The sequence below is a fragment of the Ochotona princeps genome, chromosome 1 (assembly GCF_030435755.1).
Source record: "Ochotona princeps isolate mOchPri1 chromosome 1, mOchPri1.hap1, whole genome shotgun sequence".
Lineage (NCBI taxonomy): Eukaryota > Metazoa > Chordata > Mammalia > Lagomorpha > Ochotonidae > Ochotona > Ochotona princeps.
In genome coordinates, this window is record NC_080832.1 from 119,486,373 (window position 1) to 119,508,479 (window position 22,107).

The 22,107-nt window shown below is 40.5% G+C and overlaps 1 protein-coding gene across 1 annotated transcript in view; it reads right to left on the bottom strand.

Moving 5' to 3' along the window:
• The window catches only part of SCGN (secretagogin, EF-hand calcium binding protein), a 40,599-nt gene that overhangs the window by 17,137 nt on the left and 1,355 nt on the right, over positions 1–22,107 (bottom strand). Inside the window, exons 3-7 of the mRNA XM_004593083.3 lie at positions 15,538–15,630; positions 14,966–15,055; positions 13,181–13,237; positions 12,698–12,775; positions 3,057–3,112 (exon numbers count right to left, since the gene is read on the bottom strand). Of these exons, the coding sequence (XP_004593140.2) occupies positions 3,057–3,112; positions 12,698–12,775; positions 13,181–13,237; positions 14,966–15,055; positions 15,538–15,630 (374 nt within the window). The remainder of the gene's footprint in view (positions 1–3,056; positions 3,113–12,697; positions 12,776–13,180; positions 13,238–14,965; positions 15,056–15,537; positions 15,631–22,107) is intronic.

Sequence of the window (22,107 nt, forward strand, 5' to 3'; positions counted from 1 at the left end):
TTGCCTCTCCAACACATTCGCATACCAGCCTCTTCTCTCCAGCCCACAAATGCTGCCCCAGACCCTAGATCTCAGCTAGACAGATATGAATCTTGCCTCCTATCTCCCTGCCAGGCAATATTGTAATAAGCCTTTTCTCAAAAGCTGGTGTCATTGTATTGACATCAGTATACAACAAATAGCAAGCCTTTCACTAACACTTGTATTATAAACTAATTTCCCTTTATTATTTCTATGTTATAACCCATACAGTTTTTGAACTACCATAGCATTATGTGTGCAGCTGGGGCTATTGTTTGTAAAGATGATTTTAGTAATAAATGAGCATTAGAACAACACAGCGGAAGGCAGCTATGCTGGGACATTTTCTGATAGTGACGCATTCCACCCTTCAAGGGCACTCTAGGCCATTTAGCTCTCACTAGCCCTGAGAAGTGCATAGTTGAATCAAGGTACCAGATTGATGGGTGGTTTCAGTGCAGAGAGCAATGGAATTAAAAGTCTTGCTTTTAATCAAACTTTATGTTTTGAATGAGTCTTTCAGACATTTTATGTTTTCTTGCTAGATTTCCTCTCTTGCACAGATCTCTGACCTTCATTTGAGATGATCAAGAGAACCAGGTGGGGGCCAGCACGGTGACTTTTCAGGCAAATTCTCTGCCTATAGCACTGGCATCCCATATGGTGCTGGTTCAAGTCCAAACTGCTCCACTTCCAATCCATAAGTCCCAAGCTTACGAACTGGAATATCAAGGAAGGATATCCCAAGTCTTTGGGCCCTGTACCCATTCAGGAGACCTAGAACAAGCTCCTGCCTCCCAGCATTGAACTGACCCAGGTCCTGACATTGAGACAAGTAGGGGAGTAATTCAATAGATGGAGGATCTCTGTGTGTGTGTGTGTGTGTGTGTGTGTGTGTGTGTGTGTAGCTCTGACTTTAAGTAAAAGGAATAAAAGGAATCTAAGAGAGAGAGAGAGAGAGAGAGAGAGAGAGAGTGAATCCAGGCAGCTGCGGTGAGACTATAGGGTTGAAATAGTTTCTGTCCTATGCCTTTGGGAAAAACATTTTTTCCCTCTTTGGCTGATCTCTTCCTCATCAAAGTGGCCAAAATTAATCATTAAGTCCCAAGCTGTCAATTTTCTGAATATCTTATATTTATTTCAAGGTTGTCAAAAATTGTATATGTATTGCTGCATATAAGCCTTTGTAGGTATCGTGCGTGTATGTGTGTGTGTGTGTGTGTGTGTGTGTGTGTGTGTGTGTAAATATTGCAATAGGTTAGATAAAGATTCTGGGGAAAACAGCTGAGGACAAACAGACTCATAGCTTCAAGGGCTCAGAAAGAAAATTATCCAGTATGTTAGATCGACTTCATGGTCATCAGTGAGGAGAGATGCCTCCTGATGCATCCCCTTCACAGATACCCTTCAAAACCTTGAAGAGGGCCCAGCAGGATAGCTTAGTGACTAATCCTCGCCTTGCATGTGCCAGGATCCCATATGAGTGCCAGTTCATATTCCAGCTGCTCCACTTCCCATACAGCTTCCTGCCCGTGGCCTGGGAAAGCAATAGAGAAGGGCCCAAGTCTTGGGACTCTGCACCAGTGGAAGAAGCTCCTAGCTCCTGGTTTTGGATTGGCTCAGCTCTGGCCATTGTGGCCACTTTGGTAGTGAACCAACAGATGGAAGATGTTTTCGTCTCTCATTCTCTCTGTAAATCTGCCTTTCCTATAGAAATAAGTAAATCTTTAAAAAATTAAGAAAAAAACTTTACAGAGTCAGCTTACAAATGAGACTTCTGATGTAGAATTTTGCGATTCTGGACTCATATTAATATACTCTGAGAAACAAAGCTACCATCTCATTGTGATTTGTCACATTAGCTCCTTGACATTGAAAACTTGGCCTTCCTCCATGGAGTTCTCTCTCCAGCTATGCTGGTGCTTTTCACCTATCACTGCTGCCCTCATCACCACCCAGTTTTCAGCTTTGATGCATCTCAATCCAAAAGCACCTGGGTTTATAGTTGCTCCTCTAGAAGGATTGTGGTTATAGCAGTGTATTCTAGATCCAATGGTTTTAACCTAATCACCAACTATAACCTCTTTTTCCTCTGGGTGGGTAATTGCATGTCACTTCAAGTCAACTAGCCTTAACAAAGCATATTGACACAGCAACTATATGTCATAAAATCAGACTCACAACGTTTCTACTGGCACTGGGCCACTTCTGTGCTAATCTTTTCCTTTTTTACATCAAGTGGTCAGGTGCTTGGGGTCTTATGGTTGATATACCTACTCTCAAAGATCAGAGAACCATGTGGTTGGCTCTCTTTTCCCATGTCTTGAACTAATTGTTTAACATTCACAAAGAAGGAGGATGGGATTTGAGATTTTTTTTTTTTAGTAGCTTCCAAATTTGGGGCCATGGCTACATAACTATCACGTTTTTGAGGGCAGGGTTGATTTATGATCTATACCAACTTTAAAAAAATTGCATTGTAAGTCTGGAGTGACGGCCTAGCAGCTAAATCCTTGCCTTGCAAGTGCCAGGATCCAATATGGGCATCAGTTCATATCCCAGCTACTTCACTTCCTATCTATTTCCCTACCTGTGGCCTGGGAAAGCAGTAGAGGCTGGCCCAAAGCTTTGGGACCCTCCACCCATGTGGGAGACCCAGAAGAAGCTCCTGGCTTCTGGGTCCTGGATTCAGATTGACTCAATTCTAGCCACTGCGGCCATCTGGGGAGTGACCAAGCAGACAGAAAATCTTTCTCTCTGTCTCTTCTTCTCTCTGTAAAATCTGCCTTTCCCATGAAAATAAATAATTTTTTTAAAAATTGCATTATGCATTTTGTGGTAAAGAGTTTTCATTATCTTCATAAATGAATCTTCTACTTTAAGAAACTAAATACCATGACAGTTTACTTGGTAAAATGTATCTATTTTTTAGGATTTCAGGGAAAATGTGGTCTCAATCTCCAAAGGAGTATTTGAAGTCACTAGACTGTAGAGAAGCATTTCTGGATCTAGAAAATTGTTTCCAGGCTACCTACCTTGCCAAGTCATTAAGATCCAACCGACCATCTTTATTTTTGTCAAAGATCTTCATCTGAAAACCAGAAGGAAAACATTGTTAGAAAAGCCTATAACAGGAATATGAATTTGAAAGACAGTAGATGCTTTTCTGTTTCATTCATCAGATTACATGCTTGCCTAAATGGACTAACAAATCTATATACCTCAGGAAGGGACTACATCTCAGCTTCTGTGTTAGGAAGGTCAGAGTACCTAAGTTAACTGTGACTTAACATGGCACAGGCTTATTTGCGGATCAAGATGAGCTGGGAGCTCCACTCCATGCTGTGTGTACTCTAAGACACCCACCGATAAAGCAGCTGTTATCTGGCAACATGCCTATTTGTCATAGCAGAGAGGTTGGCAAATTAAAATGTCACTGTCCAAAGCAAGCCCCTCACCATACCTAGTTTCCAAGAAGCAGAGCCAAACAATTCTACCGTGTGTTCCAGAAACAAAATGTAATTATTTGTGGGATAGCAATAATGACTAGCACTGTTACCAATAGACAGATTTGTATTCTACTTAATAATTCTAATTTGGAAATCTATGTATTTGCTTTGAGCCAGGCTTTTCTGAAATTACTTCACAATATATCAACAAACAAGTCTAAAAAGTCTTTATTTTAAGCACAGTTAATAGTAAAGCATGTTCATATAACCGATGCACACACTTTAAGTCACCTCTGGATAACCTGTAATACAGTAATAAATGCTGATGAATAGCTCTTATACTGTATTGTTTAGGGAATGATGACAAGAATAAAAATCCACATGTGTTCAAAGGACTACAATTAAAAAAAAAAAACGAATTCTGATCCATGATTGGCTGGACACAATTATAGAGGGTTGATTATGCTATAGAACACAGAGGAAATCCCCCACCCCCCTTTTTTAATGAAATCAAATGGAGTTCAAGTAGAAATCTTTCTTTCACAGAGAGACTTAATTGTTTCTAAACTCACTGTTTGCATTATTAGAGCTGATTTGCTTTAACAAGATAGGGAAAACTTGACATTTCTATATTAACCATGAATCAGGAAGACTGAACCAGTGTAGCAAGACAAAGCAGATACAATCCTTTGCATGTGTGAGTTGTAGATTCAGTGAATTGAGACTTTGCAGCATTTCGATACTTCAAATTATTACAAAAGATTTCTATATAGGGAGTGCCTGTAACAAGGTGTTCACAACTCCTGGCTGCAGTACCGCATCCTTGCAGCAAATGCTGATTAAAGGCAGTTCCAGGGTAAGTGGCCAGTCCTTCAAGAAGTGACGACCCCTGTGCAAGGTCCACACAACAATCCCCAAGTGATGGCTTGTGTCAGTGCTGCCCACCTGACACACATGCTCCTTGGCCCTCTGTGGCCTCAGGGTGGATGTCACTAGAGCCATCAGCACACCAGGGTTCTATGTTTACTGTGTGAACCCACATACGTGACTAAATGGACCCACTGGGAAAGCTGGGTTTCTTCGGGCTTGTTTGCCCTCCAGAGCTGCCTGGGAACATGGTCTTGTCAAGTTCAAAACAACAGATCACATGTAAAAAGAGTTTTGAGGATATCTTGGCTGAGTCACACGATGAAGTCTCCTGAAGCATTTGTCAAGACAACCACGAGAGGCAAGAAAGTCAAGGAGACAACCACAGCTACAAAGAAAGTCAAAAGGCAGAAAAAACAGCTTTTGTGGCCAGGCCAGACCTGACTGCACAGTGTCATGGCACATCAACCAGGCCCAAGCTCTTGAGAGTGATAAGGAGTTGCTTATCATTAAAATTCCAGCCCTACTGTTTGTCAGATGAGTTTGGAATGGGTGTTCTGTTTGGTGTACAGCCAAGCATGCTACCTACAGGCCTCCTTATTTCTCTTTGGGCAGCTGAGAACAGAATCACAGGAGTCACAACATGTGCAGAGTTAACAGCCAGGATGTGGATGAAGTGATTGAAACAAGCTAAAATATTTGTCCCTAAGTTACTGAGTGTCGTTCATCCAAAAAAATCCTTAAAAGCAGTTCGTTCTGCCTGTCCTTGTGTGCTGAATGGAAGACAGATAGTCACACACACAGGAGATCTTCTCCTTGTCCCTGCTTAGAGCCAAAGATACAGATTCCTGCCTCACCACAGGAGCAGCATGTATCAGCACACATAGGTCACTGGCAGACACCAGTTTAGTAATAAAAGTTAGACTGCAAGTTCCAGGAAGTGTTCTGTGACCAATCCCTGGGTGCCAAAAAGAATATCTAGCACAGTAGACATTCAGTAAATATTTTTTTGGAAAGGTAGATAACATTTGGTGCAGCCAGTAAATGCTGTTTGGGACACTCGCATCTCATATCAGCGTAACTGAGTTTAAGCCCTGATCTCATTCTCTATAACAACTTCCTGCTAACATGTGTCCTGGGAGGCAGCAGGTGGCTGCTACAAGTAGTTGCATTCCTGCCAGCTAGGTAGGAGACCCAAATTGAGTTTCTAGATCCAGGCTGCATTTGGTCTAGCCTCACACCTGGTAAGCATTTGGAGGGTGAACCTTCATGAAAGATCTCTCTCTCTCTCTCTCTCTCTCTCTCTCTCTCTCTCTCTCTCACACACACACACACACACACACACACACACACTTAAATAAATCCACTTCAATTTTTTTTAAAAAAATTAGTATTTGTTGGGTTAAAAGAAATACAGGTTTTTCTTCTGCTGCTTCTTCTTGGAACCAGTTCCTTCTTAGATGGAAAGCTGTGGTATCTGAAGGTGGGAGTTGGGAAGATACTGTTCTCCAACATGATTATTGAGACGTGGTGAAGGTACCTTAAGTCTCATTTCCATTACTAATTGTTTAAGACATCATTCATGCTCAAGCCACACATTTTTTGAGTACAGACTATAAGAAAAGTGAGGCAGGCTCCCAGAAATGAAACCTGAATGTCTTACCAATAAATTTCTTAAAATTCTGCGGGTGATACTATTTGCATTTCTTGGGCAAAACATGCTTTGGAAAGTTATTCAATATTCTAGTTAAACTGAAGAGTAGTGAAAAACAAGCTACCTCTAAAAATCCTGCAAAGTGTTCAAGAGAAACACCCCCTGAGTCCATGAGGAATACCAGCACAGAACTATTGCTCTTATCCACCATGTCAATTTGAGTCCAGTGTTGTACACATAGGGTCTGCTTCCTCTTAGCCATCTAAAGTAACACTGGACAATCCTTTGCCCCTAATATAAATGTTCTTTTTTCATTCATTCTTAAAATCAGTAGGCTCTTTTCAGAAGCAGTTCTGCCTCTGAGGAGTGTAGCCAATCATGTTCTACAGCTCCAATCTGTGAAGAACTCACCCCAACTTACCTAAAGTCGTCTTTTTGACACCAAGCTGATAAACAATCATTATGTAATAACAAATAAAACTTAGTATCATGGAGACACAAATACTGGATAGAATTTGATCACTTTGGCACTTGCCAAGACTCATTCAAAGTGATTGAACATCTCTTGAGCCTAGGTTACTTATATTCTTACATGAACAAAACTTATATGAATCCTTTTTATAGATCCAGTTTATCACTGTCAACAGTATCATGCACACCCAAGGTGAAAAAATGCAAGTAAATCACCATTAAAGAGTGCAATGTGCAGCCCCTCCCTTGCCTGTTCTAGAAGCAAGCACAACCCATACAGTACTGCATGTTCTAGAAATTCTGTAGACACAATGGTCATAAGATTATGCTTTTTGTTTTCATTATCAATTTCTGGTTACAACTCATGTAATTCATGGCACTTCTAAATGAACGACTGTGATAGGGATTTTCAAGATACAAAATAGGGTGGGAACCTGTTTAAACAGACGTAGAAGGGTTAGCTGAGGCGAAACTGAGGGCGCAATCCCTGAAAAAAGAAGAAGAAGGTCGATAGCAGGGGAACTCCTGGAAAAGTGGACACGGAGAAACAGCAGAGACAGAACAGTAATGCTGAAGTGATCATGTACTCCAACAGTGATCAGAGCTCCACCTGCAACAAGGTGGCAGGGGGAGTTCACTGGCACTCAGAAGGTAAACCCAGTCATAGAACTAACTGCCTGTCCTGCTGTTTATTTGATTTGACCGTGAGCAGAACAGAATGGCCGAGCCTAGGCAGTTGGATAGAAAAATACTGTGGATTTCATAAACCAGACCTTCCTCAATACCACATTTTGTGAATTGAGGAAAATGTTCTGGGGCTGGAGGTATAACAGTGAGCTATACATGTACTTAACCGGGAGAGAACTCACTTCCAGCTCAACATTTTGATTTGGTCCCACCAGGAAGACAATACTGACTTGGCATCCCAAGGTTTCCATCAAAGATGGGTTCCAGATTGTCCCCATACCTGATTACCAGCAGGTCTCAGCAAAAAGAGGAAAGAAAAAAACTATACAACAGGCACCACTGACAACTAGTGATCTAGGACAGCTGGTGTCTCCCTAATCCAGGGTGCTTCTGGAACCAGGAACAGGAGAAAGTCTGAACATGCAGTGGAGTGGCCAGGGCAAATTGAAACTTCAGTGAAAAACCTTCATAATAGAATGAGGAAAGCAGAAGAAAGAATCTCAGAATTAGAAAACACTTCCTGCAATAACTCTGAAGTAGTGAAAGTGCTGGAAGAGGAACTGAATCAAACTAAAACAAAAAAAATTCAGAAATTAAGGGACATCATATATATGAGTTTTGGGAGTTGCAGAGGTGCAGAAAGAGAAGCAGAATTGAAAGATGTATTCAATGAAATGATAATTATTGTAACTTCGCTAATATGAAGAAAGCAGAATACAGGAGGGGTACCGAACTCCCAATAGAGTAGCCAAAAGTGATCCTTGCACTTATAACTCACTGGGTGGGACACAAAGATTAGTTACTCCTCACTGGGGTATGGAAGATTTCTCTGCACACCCCTCCTACACATGCTCACCTAAACTGTTGACATATATCCTGTTAGAATTATAGAGTTAGACCACCCAAAAAACAGCCAGGTTCAGCGAAAACATGCTTCAATGCTATAAACTGCTAAAGACTAAAATTAAAATAGGCATGAGACAGCTGAATAGCAATCTAAGCCATTTTAAGGTGTATAGAACACAGCTGAATATAAACCAAAATTGAAATGTCTATGAAGAAGTCACAGGTTGTGGTTGAGAACCTGCATTTTACTATTAACATACTGGTTAATCAATACCATGTCAATTAATGCCACAATGTTGTAAATAGTTGGAAATATTATGTTGGGGCTTTTAATTGATTGGGATGATACTCTGCTGGCTCTACCTTCAGACCAGATATGGTCTCACCAAGAAACCATTGAACTTATCAGGACAATAAGATGCTGGACTTTATGCTTGGTAAATACCTCCAATGAAAGAATCTCAACTGAATTTGAACTATGGAAATGCAACAAGGTGGAGCAATCCGCTGTGGGGGGAGGGTTTGGGCAGGGGCGGGGGGAATCCCAGTGCATAAAAAATGTATCACATAATGCAATGTAATTAATTTTAAAAAAATGAAATGCAATAAAAATATGTTTAAAAAAATAAAAAATAATAAAATTCAATGATCTAAAAAAAAAAGTGATCCTTAGCATGACACATCATACTCAAGCTCTTTTTGTTGAACATAAGGAAATGATACTTAAATATGCTCGTGAAAAAAATCAATTAACTTATAGAAGAACTCCAATCAGACTTAGAGCAGACCTTTCAGAGGACTCTACAGGCCAGAAAACAATAGAGTGACATATTCAAGATCCTCAATGGAAAAAAATTACCTCAGAACAACTTAAACAATGAAGCCTTCCTTTGTCTTTGAAAATGAAAGAAAATACTTCCGTAGAATTCAAAAAATTCCCCACTACCACACCTATCCTATAAATATTACTAAAAGATGTCCTACTGACAGAGAAAAGGAATAGCATCTACCAAAACCAAAGAAAAACATGGAGAATGTCCTAACAAAATGACAAAAGACTAAATCAAACAATAAAAAGCCCATTTCTAAAATGACAGGACCATATCACTACCTATCAATATTCACCCTGAATGTAAATGGCTTAAACTCATCAATCAAATGACATAGATGAACTGATAAAAAAAAAACAAAACCCATCTATATGTGGCCCACGGGAGACACACCTCACCAGCAAAACTATGTGAAAACTGAAAGTGAAAGGATGGAAAGGGATTTTCCAAAATAATTGGAAATCATGGTGATGTAGTCATTCTTATATCAGAAAATTAGACTTTCACATAAAAAGCAGATGAAGAAGGAAATTACATAATGATCATAGGATCTGGTCAGCAAGAAGCGATCACCATAATAAATGTATACACATTAAATGCCAGGGCACCTAGCTATGTGAACAAATATTAGTAGGTGTAAAGGGCAGGCTAGACTCCAACACAGCAATAGTGGGAGGTTAACACCACACTAACCTTACTGGACACATTAATAAGACAGAAACTCAATAGGAAATGCAGAGCTCATTCAGAAAATAGAACACATGGACTAAATTGATATCTATACCATTTTATCCTACAGATGCAGAATATACCAAATTGAACCATGACACAATCAATAATCTAAACAGCCCTAAAACCAGGAAGAAGACTGAATCAGCAATTAAATCCTTCTTAACCATGAAAGGCCATGGAGCAGATGGTTTCACTGCTGAATTCTACCAAATGGTTCAAGAAGATCTTACCCGAATCTTCCACAAGCTGTTTCAAAATATTAGAAAAAGAGGCAATCCTTCCAAACTGTTTCTATGAAGCCAACATCACCTTAATATCAAAACCAGAGACAGAGACAACAGAGAAAGAGAACTACAGACTGATATCCCTGATGAACAGATGAAAAAAGTCATCAACAAAACACTGGCCAACATATCCAATAATAAACAGACCAGATCATTCACCCAGACCAAGTGGGATTTATCCCTGGCATGCAGGGATGGTTTAACATATATACACATCAATAGATGTGCTACACCACACCAATAAATTGAAAAATAAAAACCATGCAATAATCTCAACAGATGCAGAGAAGTCATCTGATAAAAATTCAACACCACTTCACACTAAAAACCCAAAATAAGGTAGGCATAGAAGGAACATTTATAACATAATCAGAGTGGTATATGAAAAAAAAAACAACAGCAGCATCATACTAAATGGGTAAAGCTTACTGGAAGCTTTTTTCCAGTAAGACCTGGAACTAGACAAGGATGTCCACTTCACAACTGCTATTCCACATAGTATTGGAAGCCTTTGTTAGAGCTATTAAGCAAGAAAAAAAACAAAGAATTCAAATCAGAAATGAAGAACTAAAATTATCCCTGTTTGCAGATGAGGTGGCCATTTTCATAGGAGAACGAAAAGACTCAATCAGCAGAGTATTGGAGGTCACAGGAGAGTTTTGAAAAGAAGAAAAACAAGCTGCCACTTGGGATACCTGCTGGTTCCACTCCTGGCTACACTGCTTCCTATCCAGCTTCCTGCTAATGTATCCTGAGAGGCAGTAGATGATGACTCAAGCATGGGCAGGGAACCTTTGTTCTGATGAAGATAATTTGGATATTTTTAATGTCATTCGTGGGCCATACAAATTATCATTTTAGGGCCAGTGTTGTGGCATAGTGGGCTAATTCTCCACCTCTGACATCAGCATTCCAAATGGACACTAGTTCTAGACTCAGCTGCTCCATTTCTTTTTTTTTTATTATTATTACAAAGTCAGATATACAGAGAGGAGGAGAGACAGAGAGGAAGATCTTCCGTCCGATGATTCACTCCCCAAGTGAGCCGCAATGGCTGGTGCTGCACCGATCCGAAGCCGGGAACCAGGAACCTCTTCCGGGTCTCCCACGTGGGTGCAGGGTCCCAAAGCATTGGGCCGTCCTCGACTGCTTTCCCAGGCCACAAGCAGGGAACTGGACGGGAAGTGGAGCCGCCGGGATTAGAACCGGCGCCCATATGGGATCCCGGGGCATTCAAGGCGAGGACTTTAGCCACTAGGCCATGCCGCCGAGCCCTCAGTTGCTCCATTTCTGATCCAGCTCCCTGGTAATGACCTGGGAAAACATTAGAAGGCAGCCAAGTGCTTGGGCTCCTGTACCCATAGGGGAAATCTGGAAGAAGGTCTGTGCTCCTGACTTTGGACTGGCCCAGCTTCTGCTGTTGCAGACTTGTGGAGAGTGAACCAGTGAATCAGCAGATGGAAGGTTTCTCTCTCTCTCTTCCTCTCTCTCTCTCCTCTCTCTTTCTTGGTAACTCTTCATTTAAAACAGAAATTTTAAATGTTTAAGAAATTATTACCTTAAAAATTAGCCTGTCAGCTTTATTGAACTTTGACTTTCACATGTGGTTGCATTGGCTGGATCAGACCAAATGATTCCATGGTCTTTATATGGCCTGTGGGCTGGACATTCCTGACCCCTGTTCTAGTGAATGGGCCCTTACCAGCCACAGGACAAACATGAACAGAGACCCCAGGCTATAGGCTTGAGCCTGGCCCAGCTCTGACTGGTTTAGGTTTTGGGGCCTGAACCAGGACATAAGATTCTTTGTTTCCATTGCCCACTCCCATGTTCTCTTCCTTTCCCTGACCCCCACCTCTTCCCCTCTCTCTCTCTTTCTCTCTCTTTCTTTCTCTCTCTCTCTCTCTTTCTCTCTCTCTCTTTCTCTTTTTCTCTCTCTCTCTCTCTCTGGAAAGAAACAATGGAAAGAAACAAGCATTGAAAAGGAGATTTCCTTACATAATAAATGCAGCAACCCTTTTAAGTTTTGCCAGCTAATTTAGTGCTGGAAACTTGTGAACTTTTGGTAAGAATGAAGCACCTATCTGGAATGAGAGGAGGCTGGAGAAAGGCAAAAGTCAAAGGAACCAGACCCACATGACTAATGAGTACCAAGAAACTGTTCAAGTCTAGATCAAAACAGACTATCATGATAAGCTTGCAAAAGGCAGCTTCTCCTACCTTGCCATTTTTGAGGAGCTAAACATCAGAATAGCTTGAGGATTGCTTGGGATGGGGCTGCTGTGAGTGGAATGTGTAAAGACAGAACGGACCAATACTTCAGTAAGAACCCAGGCTTTCCTCCCATTGCCCTCCCAGTGACCAGCTGTTATTAATCCCATTGTATACAGCAGAGAACTGAAGTTAAGAGCCTAATTCTCCCACATCTCAAGCAAATGGCATGGGTGAGAAACCAATGCCTGCTCTGTCTGCAAGTCCACTGCACCAAATATATGACTCAGATGAGCATCCAGAGTCTGTATCCACAGAAAAATGTGGCTCCCTTGCTCTAGGTGACTTTGATTGACACTGACTTACAGTCCCTTGTAACAGGGAAATCTGATGTTGACTGTACTTTCCCCTACATCGCTCCCCAAGGACAGGTGACCAGCCCTCACTCTGGAGTACACACCCAAGAGAGAGACACAAGCAACCGATTTTCAGCCACTGTTTCCTGAGTTACGATTTCTGAATGCATTTGCTTCTTCTGCCAATGATTGTTCAGATTCATTCCATTTCAGACACTGGTTCGGGCCCTGGGGAGGTAGTGGTACAGTTGCCCGCCAACCCCGGAAATAACAGGGGTCCATTACTCACCATTGTGCATGTGTATTCTTCCAGTTTAGCCTCGGAAATGAGCTTCTTATGCTGGTGGAAGAGATCCCGGAGGAAGTTCTGAAGCACCAAGAGAAAAATCGTATTTTACGTAGAGAGCAAGCACACTGCAAAGGTCTTGAGAGGCCTTACATTAAGAGTTATGGCTCACTTAATTCAAGAAAATAGTAAAATGTATTCAGCAAGCAGTAACTCCAAGTTTGGAGGGCTGTTAGTGCTTGCAGGAAGCTCATGGAACCCAGAAAAGCATCATAAATGTTCAATTATGCTGGTTGCCCACCGAAAATAACAAAACCTATAGGTTCTAAACCTTTCCAACGTAAATACATTTTGTTTAAAAGTGACTGTTCAAATCCACATTTGTTGGACCCACTGAAACCAAACTTAGGCAACATACATATGTCAAATTCATAGTGAGGAAAAAAGCCCACCCGTCACCCAAGAACATTCCCCAGGGACACATACGCAGAGCTCGGCTGCTGATATAAAGCCACTGCTGTCTGCATCATATTTGCGCCAAATCTGAAACACAGAAAAGTTGTCCATACACCTGTCTCAAATAACTGGCAATTGACCTCTGTTGGTGTCTACTAGGACCCAACATCTGGAAATGGTGGTTAACTGCAGAAAAAGAAGCCTTTTTGTGGAAGTTTAAAGCTTTCTTCAGTGGCAGCAATTAAAAAATATGTATAGTATACTTTTCCTTTTGTGTAGCAAAACAGTAAACTTTTATTTTGCATGCATTAACATACTATAGTAGTAGTAACATACTACTAACATACTTCTTTATGAAAATATTAAATATGTTTTTAAATAAAATCAAGATCATACTGTATATACAATTGTGCTTGTTAATATTATATTATACTTATTCCATCTTGTTAAATCCTACTCGACAATGCAATCTCTAGTTTCATAGTAGGGCTCTTATTTATTGAGTCTGCAGTATCCAGAACAGTGCCTGGAAGATCACTGACTGCATAAGCAGTTGTAGAGGGAATGAGTTCCATGAAGGTAACTAAATATACCAAGCTTTTCCTTCACTGCTGGACATTTATAATATTTTCAGTTTTAACTACATGTAATAGTATAATATTTAATGAACATAATTTACAGAAAACTTTGGTCTACATCTCTGATTATGTTGATTATATCCATGAGATGGACGCCTGGAGAGGTATAACTATTAAATCAAAGGGTAAAGCATTTAACAATTAACTGTGGATAATTAAATTTTAAAGAATTCTAATTGAATTTTTTCAAAATTACTTCCCAGAAAATTTTTATTCTGCGTAAGACGACTACGAACTGAATGATAGTGGTTATCCCTGGGTTTTCTAGCTAATACAATATGGTTTGGTGGATTCTCTCAATATGCATCACATTAATACAATTTTAGTATTTTTATTTTGTATTTTTTAGTCTTCTGGTATATAATTGTGAGCCATTCAAATGTCTTCTGTTGGTTGCCTGTGTATGTGCTTCCCCAATTTTACATAAAGGTAAGCAAGAATAATTCAAAATATACTGTTATCATCTATTTGGGAAAGTGACAACTCTTAAGCAGTGGGACCCTGGATATAACAGTATGTTAAACTACCTGCTGTGCCCAAAAGAAACCCTAATTTGCCCTTATATGGTCATTTGTGCCAACAGAGAATGAAAGTTGGAATGGCCCAGTGGAAAAGAAACCATAAGGGCCACTGATTCTACCCTTAGATTTTGCTCAAACCCAGTGATTACAATGAGAAAGTTGAATAAGCACTGTACTACAGTTATATGCTGACTGTACTGTACTGGGCCTTCAAAACCAGAGTTGATTGTCAACACTGAAAATAGGCAATTTTACATAAGGCTAGATTTCTAGACAGAACTGATAAAAGGCAACAGTTCACAGGAGCACTACAGGCTATAGGTTTCAGGTGGAGCAGATGGTTCCAGGCTTCATAACCCTCAACTTCCATCCTCCTAAGCCACCACTCCTTTCTTTAGTGCAGCTACCTAGTCCTTGTCTGTATCTTTCAGCCCAGGCTAAAGGAATCGGTCAACTCAGGAGCAGCCACAGCCAGCACTGAGGGAATATGCTTGGGTTTGGGGTTACAGTCCACATCACTAAATGCTCCTTTGCTTTGCCCAGCCCTCTATGCAATGTACCTCCCTGAGGGATCAGTGGCAGGGAAGTAGAGCAGCCACAGTGACTAGTGTCCCACCCTCCTCTTTAACTGCCTGCACAGAGGGAAAGGCACTCACCTGCATAAACTCCACACTGCTGTCCAAGGGGGTTTCCCAACGAAAGAGCAGAAGAAAGTTTTCATCCTCAGACAAGAACATTCTGGCAACCTAAGGGAACAAAAGAAGAACAATGTGGGACACTGGCAGGGTGCATTTGCAAAATACTTCTTGCGTAAGTGGCATGGACATGTTACTTCTGGGGGAGGGAAAGTGGGAACGTACAGAGCCGAAAGTCTTGGCTCTTGCAGAATGGAAACCCCAGTTCATGCTTCTGTGCCTTTGGTTGTCATTCATGATTCACTGATTCTTTTTTTAAAATGCCACATTCCTACAAGGACATTAACTCTCCATGAGTATACAATCCAAAATAGAAATGACAGTAGTTATGATGTGCTTAGTCAACAATAATGAACAAGTTGTAAAGTCTTTATTTCAGAGAAGTGTTTACTTCAAAAATGTTATTCACACCAAAGACCTTATAGAATATGTGAATTTCCCGTCTGAATATGAGGTTCTCGCTCTCTTTCATAGGAACTTTAAACCCTAGAATTTAAAGAAACAGACAAGAAAGGCACAGCTACAGGAGGTACCTCTTTCATCGGCACACGGCCATCTTTACAGACGTCTCGGGTGGTCAGAAATTGCTGCTTTGCCTTTTGCGCATTGTCTTCCAGGACTGCATCCTGCAACAGGCATTAATTACATCAAAGGCACTGGAATCCCCACAATATCCTCAGAAGTGCAAATACTCAAGGTAGGTAGCTTAATACTCATGTTATTCTATCTTGAAAATTAGGTTCTTTGGCCACTGGAAACAATTCTATTTTGTAGTAGAGATACAGTAAGAGATGTTTTGAGTAACCAATTGTCACAAGAATCTGACTAGGTAAAATTTACAGTTAGTGATTTATTAAAATACAGATTAAAAAGCTACAGACTAGCATTTTTGTTCAGGAAGAAGGGACTCTAAATGATTGTTTATTTAGTGTCGATAGAAGACCATGTTAAAATTAATACACAGATGTTCTTCCCATGAACTCAGAGATTTTGATCTTTCAAAATTAAGATTATGGTTCTTGTGCATCCCCAATTTGTTGTAATTATCTTAATCATCTTCTTATATTATCTGAGGAAAAATAGTCAAGACAGCAAAAGTAAAACAAATAAACTAATTGTTAACAAAGATGTCATTCCCCCTTCCATAAATAACCTTTCCTACACAGGTAGATTTCCCTCTTTGGCTTATGCCAGGATTATTACAGGAAATGTGATTCAAAAACCTGATGATGAAGAATGGAGTCTGTCTGACATAGGAGATGAAAGGCGTAGATAATTCCTAACCATACCCCATTCCACCAGACTCTCACGAATTCTTGCTAAATAGATTCTATACTATCACCCTACCTCTAGTCCCAAGCACTCCCTGTGAGTTGGAAAGGCTGCAAGGAGATGACCTTGGTGATGATTAGCACAACTGGTGCAGGGGTAGCAGTGACCCCAGGCTGATACATGACTCTCTGGATACTTCATCCATTGGAGTGCACTTAGACTAATCCACTTACTTCTTTATCATGTATAACTCTCAAGAATAACTAAAAAATATCCTAGTAATAAATATAGTATCTAGAGGTAAGGAAGAACTTGCAGAACAATGTGAGCTGTTTTTTCAGTCCTTTCTAGAATATAATCTTTAAAACACTTTAATTCACCATGTCATGTGGCCCAAGGTATAAAACCACAAACTGTTTTCCACTGAACCTCCACCATGGGTCAAAAAACTGTGATCCTTGGTAACATGATGATCAGTCACATAGACCTGTTCCTTGTCTCCCATCACAGGCTGGTGGAACACTTCATTGTCATGCTTTCCCTTTCACGCAGGCATTTTCCTAAAGGGCTTCCATAAAAGTGAAGAGATGGTAGGAAAGGAAGCATGCCAAACAATTAATAACTACCTACATCTAGCCATAACAAGGGGAAGGAAGGGTTGTGAATGGCCATGTTTGGAATGCCAGGCAGTAGACAGGCATTGGGCCAAGCTTTTTAACAAATGTTATCCCACAGAACCTTCACCGTAACACAGGAAGACAGGAGGAATCTACTATCTCCTTCCACTTCTGGCTTCACTTCTGGCCTATGAGCATTTTTTTTTCAACTTTATGTATTACAGTTTCCAACAAAGCAATTCTCCTTTACATTTTCCCACTACTAGTTATGTAAGTGAGTCAGTTTTTTTGGTCCTGATTTGTCAGTGTGTTCCTTTCTTCCTCGGGTAATCATCCATTGGTTGACCTTTTCAGGTTGTCTAGCATGTTTTCTGGGGAGAGAAAGTTCTGGTAGGAATCTAAAGGAACACAAACTCTCTACCAGCAAGTTGCTGACCTATGAAACCAAGAGTACCCCACTTTGCAACAATTTTGTCTATTGCTACAATGTAACTTAAACATGCTTCAGATCATTCTTGAAGATCTGGAAGCAAAGCAGCAAAGAAGAAAACAAACTGGGAACATTAAGCATCACTTCTACTGACTAGAGATACTGTTCTTCCATTTTGCTCATGAGGAAAGAGGCCAGAAAAGTCAATCAGCACACTACTGGACATTGCCAGAACATGACTAAAAGCAGCAGTGTTGATATCTGATCCTGTGCACCTCTCACCGCAGCTTGTTGCTGTTTCATGCAAGGCATACAACATCTAGTAGGGTTGATAAAAATCAATATTTGTGATTTATAAAAGTATGCAACAGTCCAAACACAATTCAAGAACTTGTTGATTTTCCTCATAATTTATGTAGGCCAGATGGCAGGATATATGGCAGATAAATGGCAGGATGCATTAAATATAATAAAACTATAAAAGACGGGAAGCTAATTCTTGAAGAACCAAGCAGAATGTTAATCCCCAATATAAACTTGATGCTGGGGAAGTTTCACAGAATTAACTTCAAGATTCTGACCACTGACATTCAAATCCTGTCTCCCTAACTACCTCCAGGAAGCTGCATGGAAGATATTTGGTCTTGGATTATAATAATGAGGTAAAGAGTTGATCTGAGCTAATTAAAGCTTTTTGATCTCTAAATACCTGACTTTTCCATATTTGCATATTTGGGACAGGCATCAGAAAAGCAGGGAACTGTCAAATTTAATGTCAGTCAGTAGGTTTTCCTCTTCCATTTCCAGCCACACACAAATTTTTCCAGCAAGTATAGCAACAGAGCTCTATATACTTTCCTATTCATTCATTGTCTTCAGCTAGATGGGATTAGACTACCAAAAATTGATGAATTGCATTCAGTTGAAAGAGCTAGTTGATTCAGTGGCTGATACCATGCACAGGTAAGTACTAACAAAAGGAATGAGATTTATTCAGAATGAATTACAGTGAAGATGAGTCTCTGCAAAAGAAGAATGAAAATGTTTGTAAATTAGGACTAAATATAATACATATGTATGGTTGTTTAAATGGGACAGTAGGCACAAACACAAACCAGTAGTACTCATGACTGAGACAATGCATTAATCACATGGATTTGTGTATTCTGGCCATACTAAGGCCATCTGCTATATTATGTATTTAGAAACTCAGGATGATTAAAGTAAGAGGACTGAGACAGATTGACTCTGTAAATCATCGACCAATGTATTCCTTTGATGATTATAAACATAGAATAGTCAAGGAAGGGCCTTGTTAAAGAGAAAAATAGCTACCTTCCTATGTGAACACAAATACCACATGAAATAAATGGACTGAAATCAAAATCTAAAGTGAAGATATGAAAAAAATGATGCCTGGATCATGTGTCAAAGACTAAATAAATGTCATAATTCTGGGGTGATAGCTGAGCCATTCTCTGCTACTTCTCTCTCTCTCTCTCTCTGGACAGTCTCCTTTACTATATGTACCAAAGGAAGACTGGATGTGATTTAAGGCATCCTCCAGAGGCAATTTTGCTTGCTTTCACAAATTGGAAATCGCATTAAGACATGTAATTTTTAGAACTTAACATTTATTTCTGTGTTTAACAGAGTAAGCTCCAATTATCCCCTGTGAGGTAACCCAGAGCAAAGGAAATTCAGAGCAAACAATGGGAAAATTAAGGATCCAAGAAGCCATTTCATTTCTGTAAGAATGTGTACATAGTAGGAGAATCTACCACTGAAAAGCACTTTTTACTTGTGACATCTCCACAGTCTGCATTGTCACACAGGCAAGGAAAGACATTATTTTCCACATTTATGCATATGGAAATTGAAACTAAGGGAGGTAATTGTGGAATTCTGCTGCTGCACAGAGATACTGAGTGCTAGGACATAAACATTGAATTCCTGTTTCTGCATATGGATCTTCTCCACTGCAAATTGCAAATAAACATTTTAGACAAAGAATCAAGCCAGAATTGCAATTTTTCCATCTCTCTTAACACAGTATCTGTAGAAGGAATAAATGATCATCTATGGATCACATTCCAAAAGGAGTTAACTGACCTGGGTGATACTGATTTTAAAGTAGACAAATGTGAATGTGAAGAAGCAGTGGCCAGGTTGTATGTGCCGTCTTCGGTTTGAGGGCACCTGTGTCCTCTCAAACTCTAGCATCAAAGCATGGATTCTCCTCACACCCTCCATCATAATGCCCCATCAGTCCTACTCAGAGACACCAGGGCTTGGTACCACCTGTACATGGGCTGGCTAGATATGAGGCCATTTCTCAGCATATGAGAAGAAAAAGGTTGGGAGAAGTAATAGAAACAGTGGCTGACTGTGCCATTGTGTTGGCCACCTCAGTGGCTATAAGGTGCAGGTCATTACAAGCAGGCTGATTGCTCTCTGAAATTGAATAGATTGCTGTTAGAATCTTCAAATTCTTTCTTTCGAGGTCTCTGTGACCCATTAGTTATTGAGGCTGTAATAAAGTTATTCGTGGGTCCCAAGAACTGCTTGTGCCAGGCAGAGACTGCCTGACTGAAGGCACTGTCTGCTGCCAGCTTCTGTACCTGCTGGGCATCACCATCAAAAGTAGGCATCACAAGCAAATGTCAACTGAAGAGGCTTCCATTTTTGAAGGTTTGGTGTATATGATGTAAACTCATTGCTCATCAAGAAAAAAGGTTCAGAATTAGAAAAAGTTTCCCTGCTATGCCAGTAGTTCAGAGTACCCAGTGATGGTCCCTGAAACCATCCTCCTCAGCGTAATACCTCAGCAGTTGGGATAGGCACCAGCACCAGATAGTATCATTTTCTGATAAACAATTTGCACAATTTATCATCCTGGTTCCAAAGAGCTCTCCCTGGTCTAGAACAAAAGAAAGGGATTAGGGACTGCTCTCATAGCACAGTGGGACTGGTCTTATTTCATTAGAGTCCCCTCTCCAGGCTGTTATTGTTCCTGGAAATATAGATTATACATGCAATATCCTTGACAGTTCACAAATATACTGAAATATCTAGGGGATGAAACCCAGAAGTCTGCATTCTAACAAATGAAGATCATTCTTAAGCAAACCAAAGCAGCTTATGTTCCAATCTAAGCACCCTGAGAGCTGCCAACCCCCTTTCCAACCTCAAGGCACCTACAAGCACATTTCTGCAAGACATAGGTGACCCAATCATTGTCTGCCATCCTCCAAGACCATTTGTGTCCAGGTGTGAGAGAATTAGTCCACTATCCAGATTTGAGGAAGGGCTAGAGATGAGGGCAGCTAGCAACAAGAAGAAACATGCCCCTCCCTCTCACTACCAGCAACAATGCCTGTAAGTCTGGCTAAGCTTCAGAGATGTCAGTCCACTGTACCTTCAACTTAGAGCTGATTGTTATGTTTAAGCAGTCATATCCTCACATGACTGAGAAAAAGACGTACTGAACTTCTAGTGGAAACCTCAAGACTGATAGCAATTTTCCCTCTCCAGAAAAGTGATTTACAGAAAAGTAAATCACTATAGCATGGATCCATCTGAAAAAAAATGTGTGAGAATTCAAGTATCTGAACTTTTAGATTAGGAGTAGACCATCCAGTTTATTCCAAGGTTTGGATGACTTTCCCTTCCACATTTTACTTTTCTCAAATACCCCTGTCCATGGTTGACCAAACAGTACCTGACTTATAGGTTCCTGAAATGTCAGTTGCAGATGTAAGTGGAGACTGTGGGCAAAAGTGGAGGTTTTATCATGGACTGTTGGTCTTTAATACTGGGTGGCAAGACTAAAACAGAAACCACATGTTCAGGAGGCTTCCTTTGCTCTACCGTATACCCGATGCAAGTGCAGAACGAAGGATATGGGGAAGGGTATGTGAAGGTCTGACCCAAATAAGTAAGAGATTCATCTCTTCATTCTTCTCACCTTTCACTCCCTTGACTTCACAGGCTGTACAGGCAAGGTGAAGGGGGGGGGCGGATAGTTAAAGAAAGATCTATACAGAGAGATTCAATACCTAAAAAGTGATTAGGGTATAGTGGAGGTGATTAAAAAGAGGAAAATAAAAGAAAATCAAGAAGAGAAAAGAGACAGAAAGAGAAGAGAAAGGATAAGAGAAATAGAAGACACATGAAGAGGCAGGAGAAGAGAGCTTTGAGAAATAGTCCAGAGACAGAAAGGGAAACAAAGAGAAAAAGAGAGAGATGGAAATAAATCAGAGAGAGAGAAAAAAAATGAGAGACAGAAAGATCAGTGAGAAAGGTAAGGGGTGATGAGAAGTAAGAGCTGTAAAACACAGAGAGGAAAAAATACATAAGGAGGAAAATGAGATAGACTTAAAAAGATTGTGAGAGGCAGATGATAGCTAGACCAAGAGCTCCATGTGGCTGACAGAGGCAGGTGGCGGACTCTTGCTTTCTGAGTTGCTTCTTGGAACCCCAATACTACAACCACATCTCTTCCATACAATTGCTCCTGGTAGCTCTCTCTAGGATCTTACATGAAAATGTGACACACTCCAAAATTCTTGAGGTAAATAATTGAAGTCTCAGCGTATACCACCTTCACAGTGCATTTCAATGCACCTGTTCACAGAACTCCTCTACGTTCTGAGTGCCTAGACCAACTTGGGTCCACCCCAAGACGTAAGTGTCTGTGTGGGCACCTTTAAGAAGTAAAGTACCAGGCCAGATTCACTGTCTGGAACATGGACATGGGATACACTGGTTTAATTATATATAGG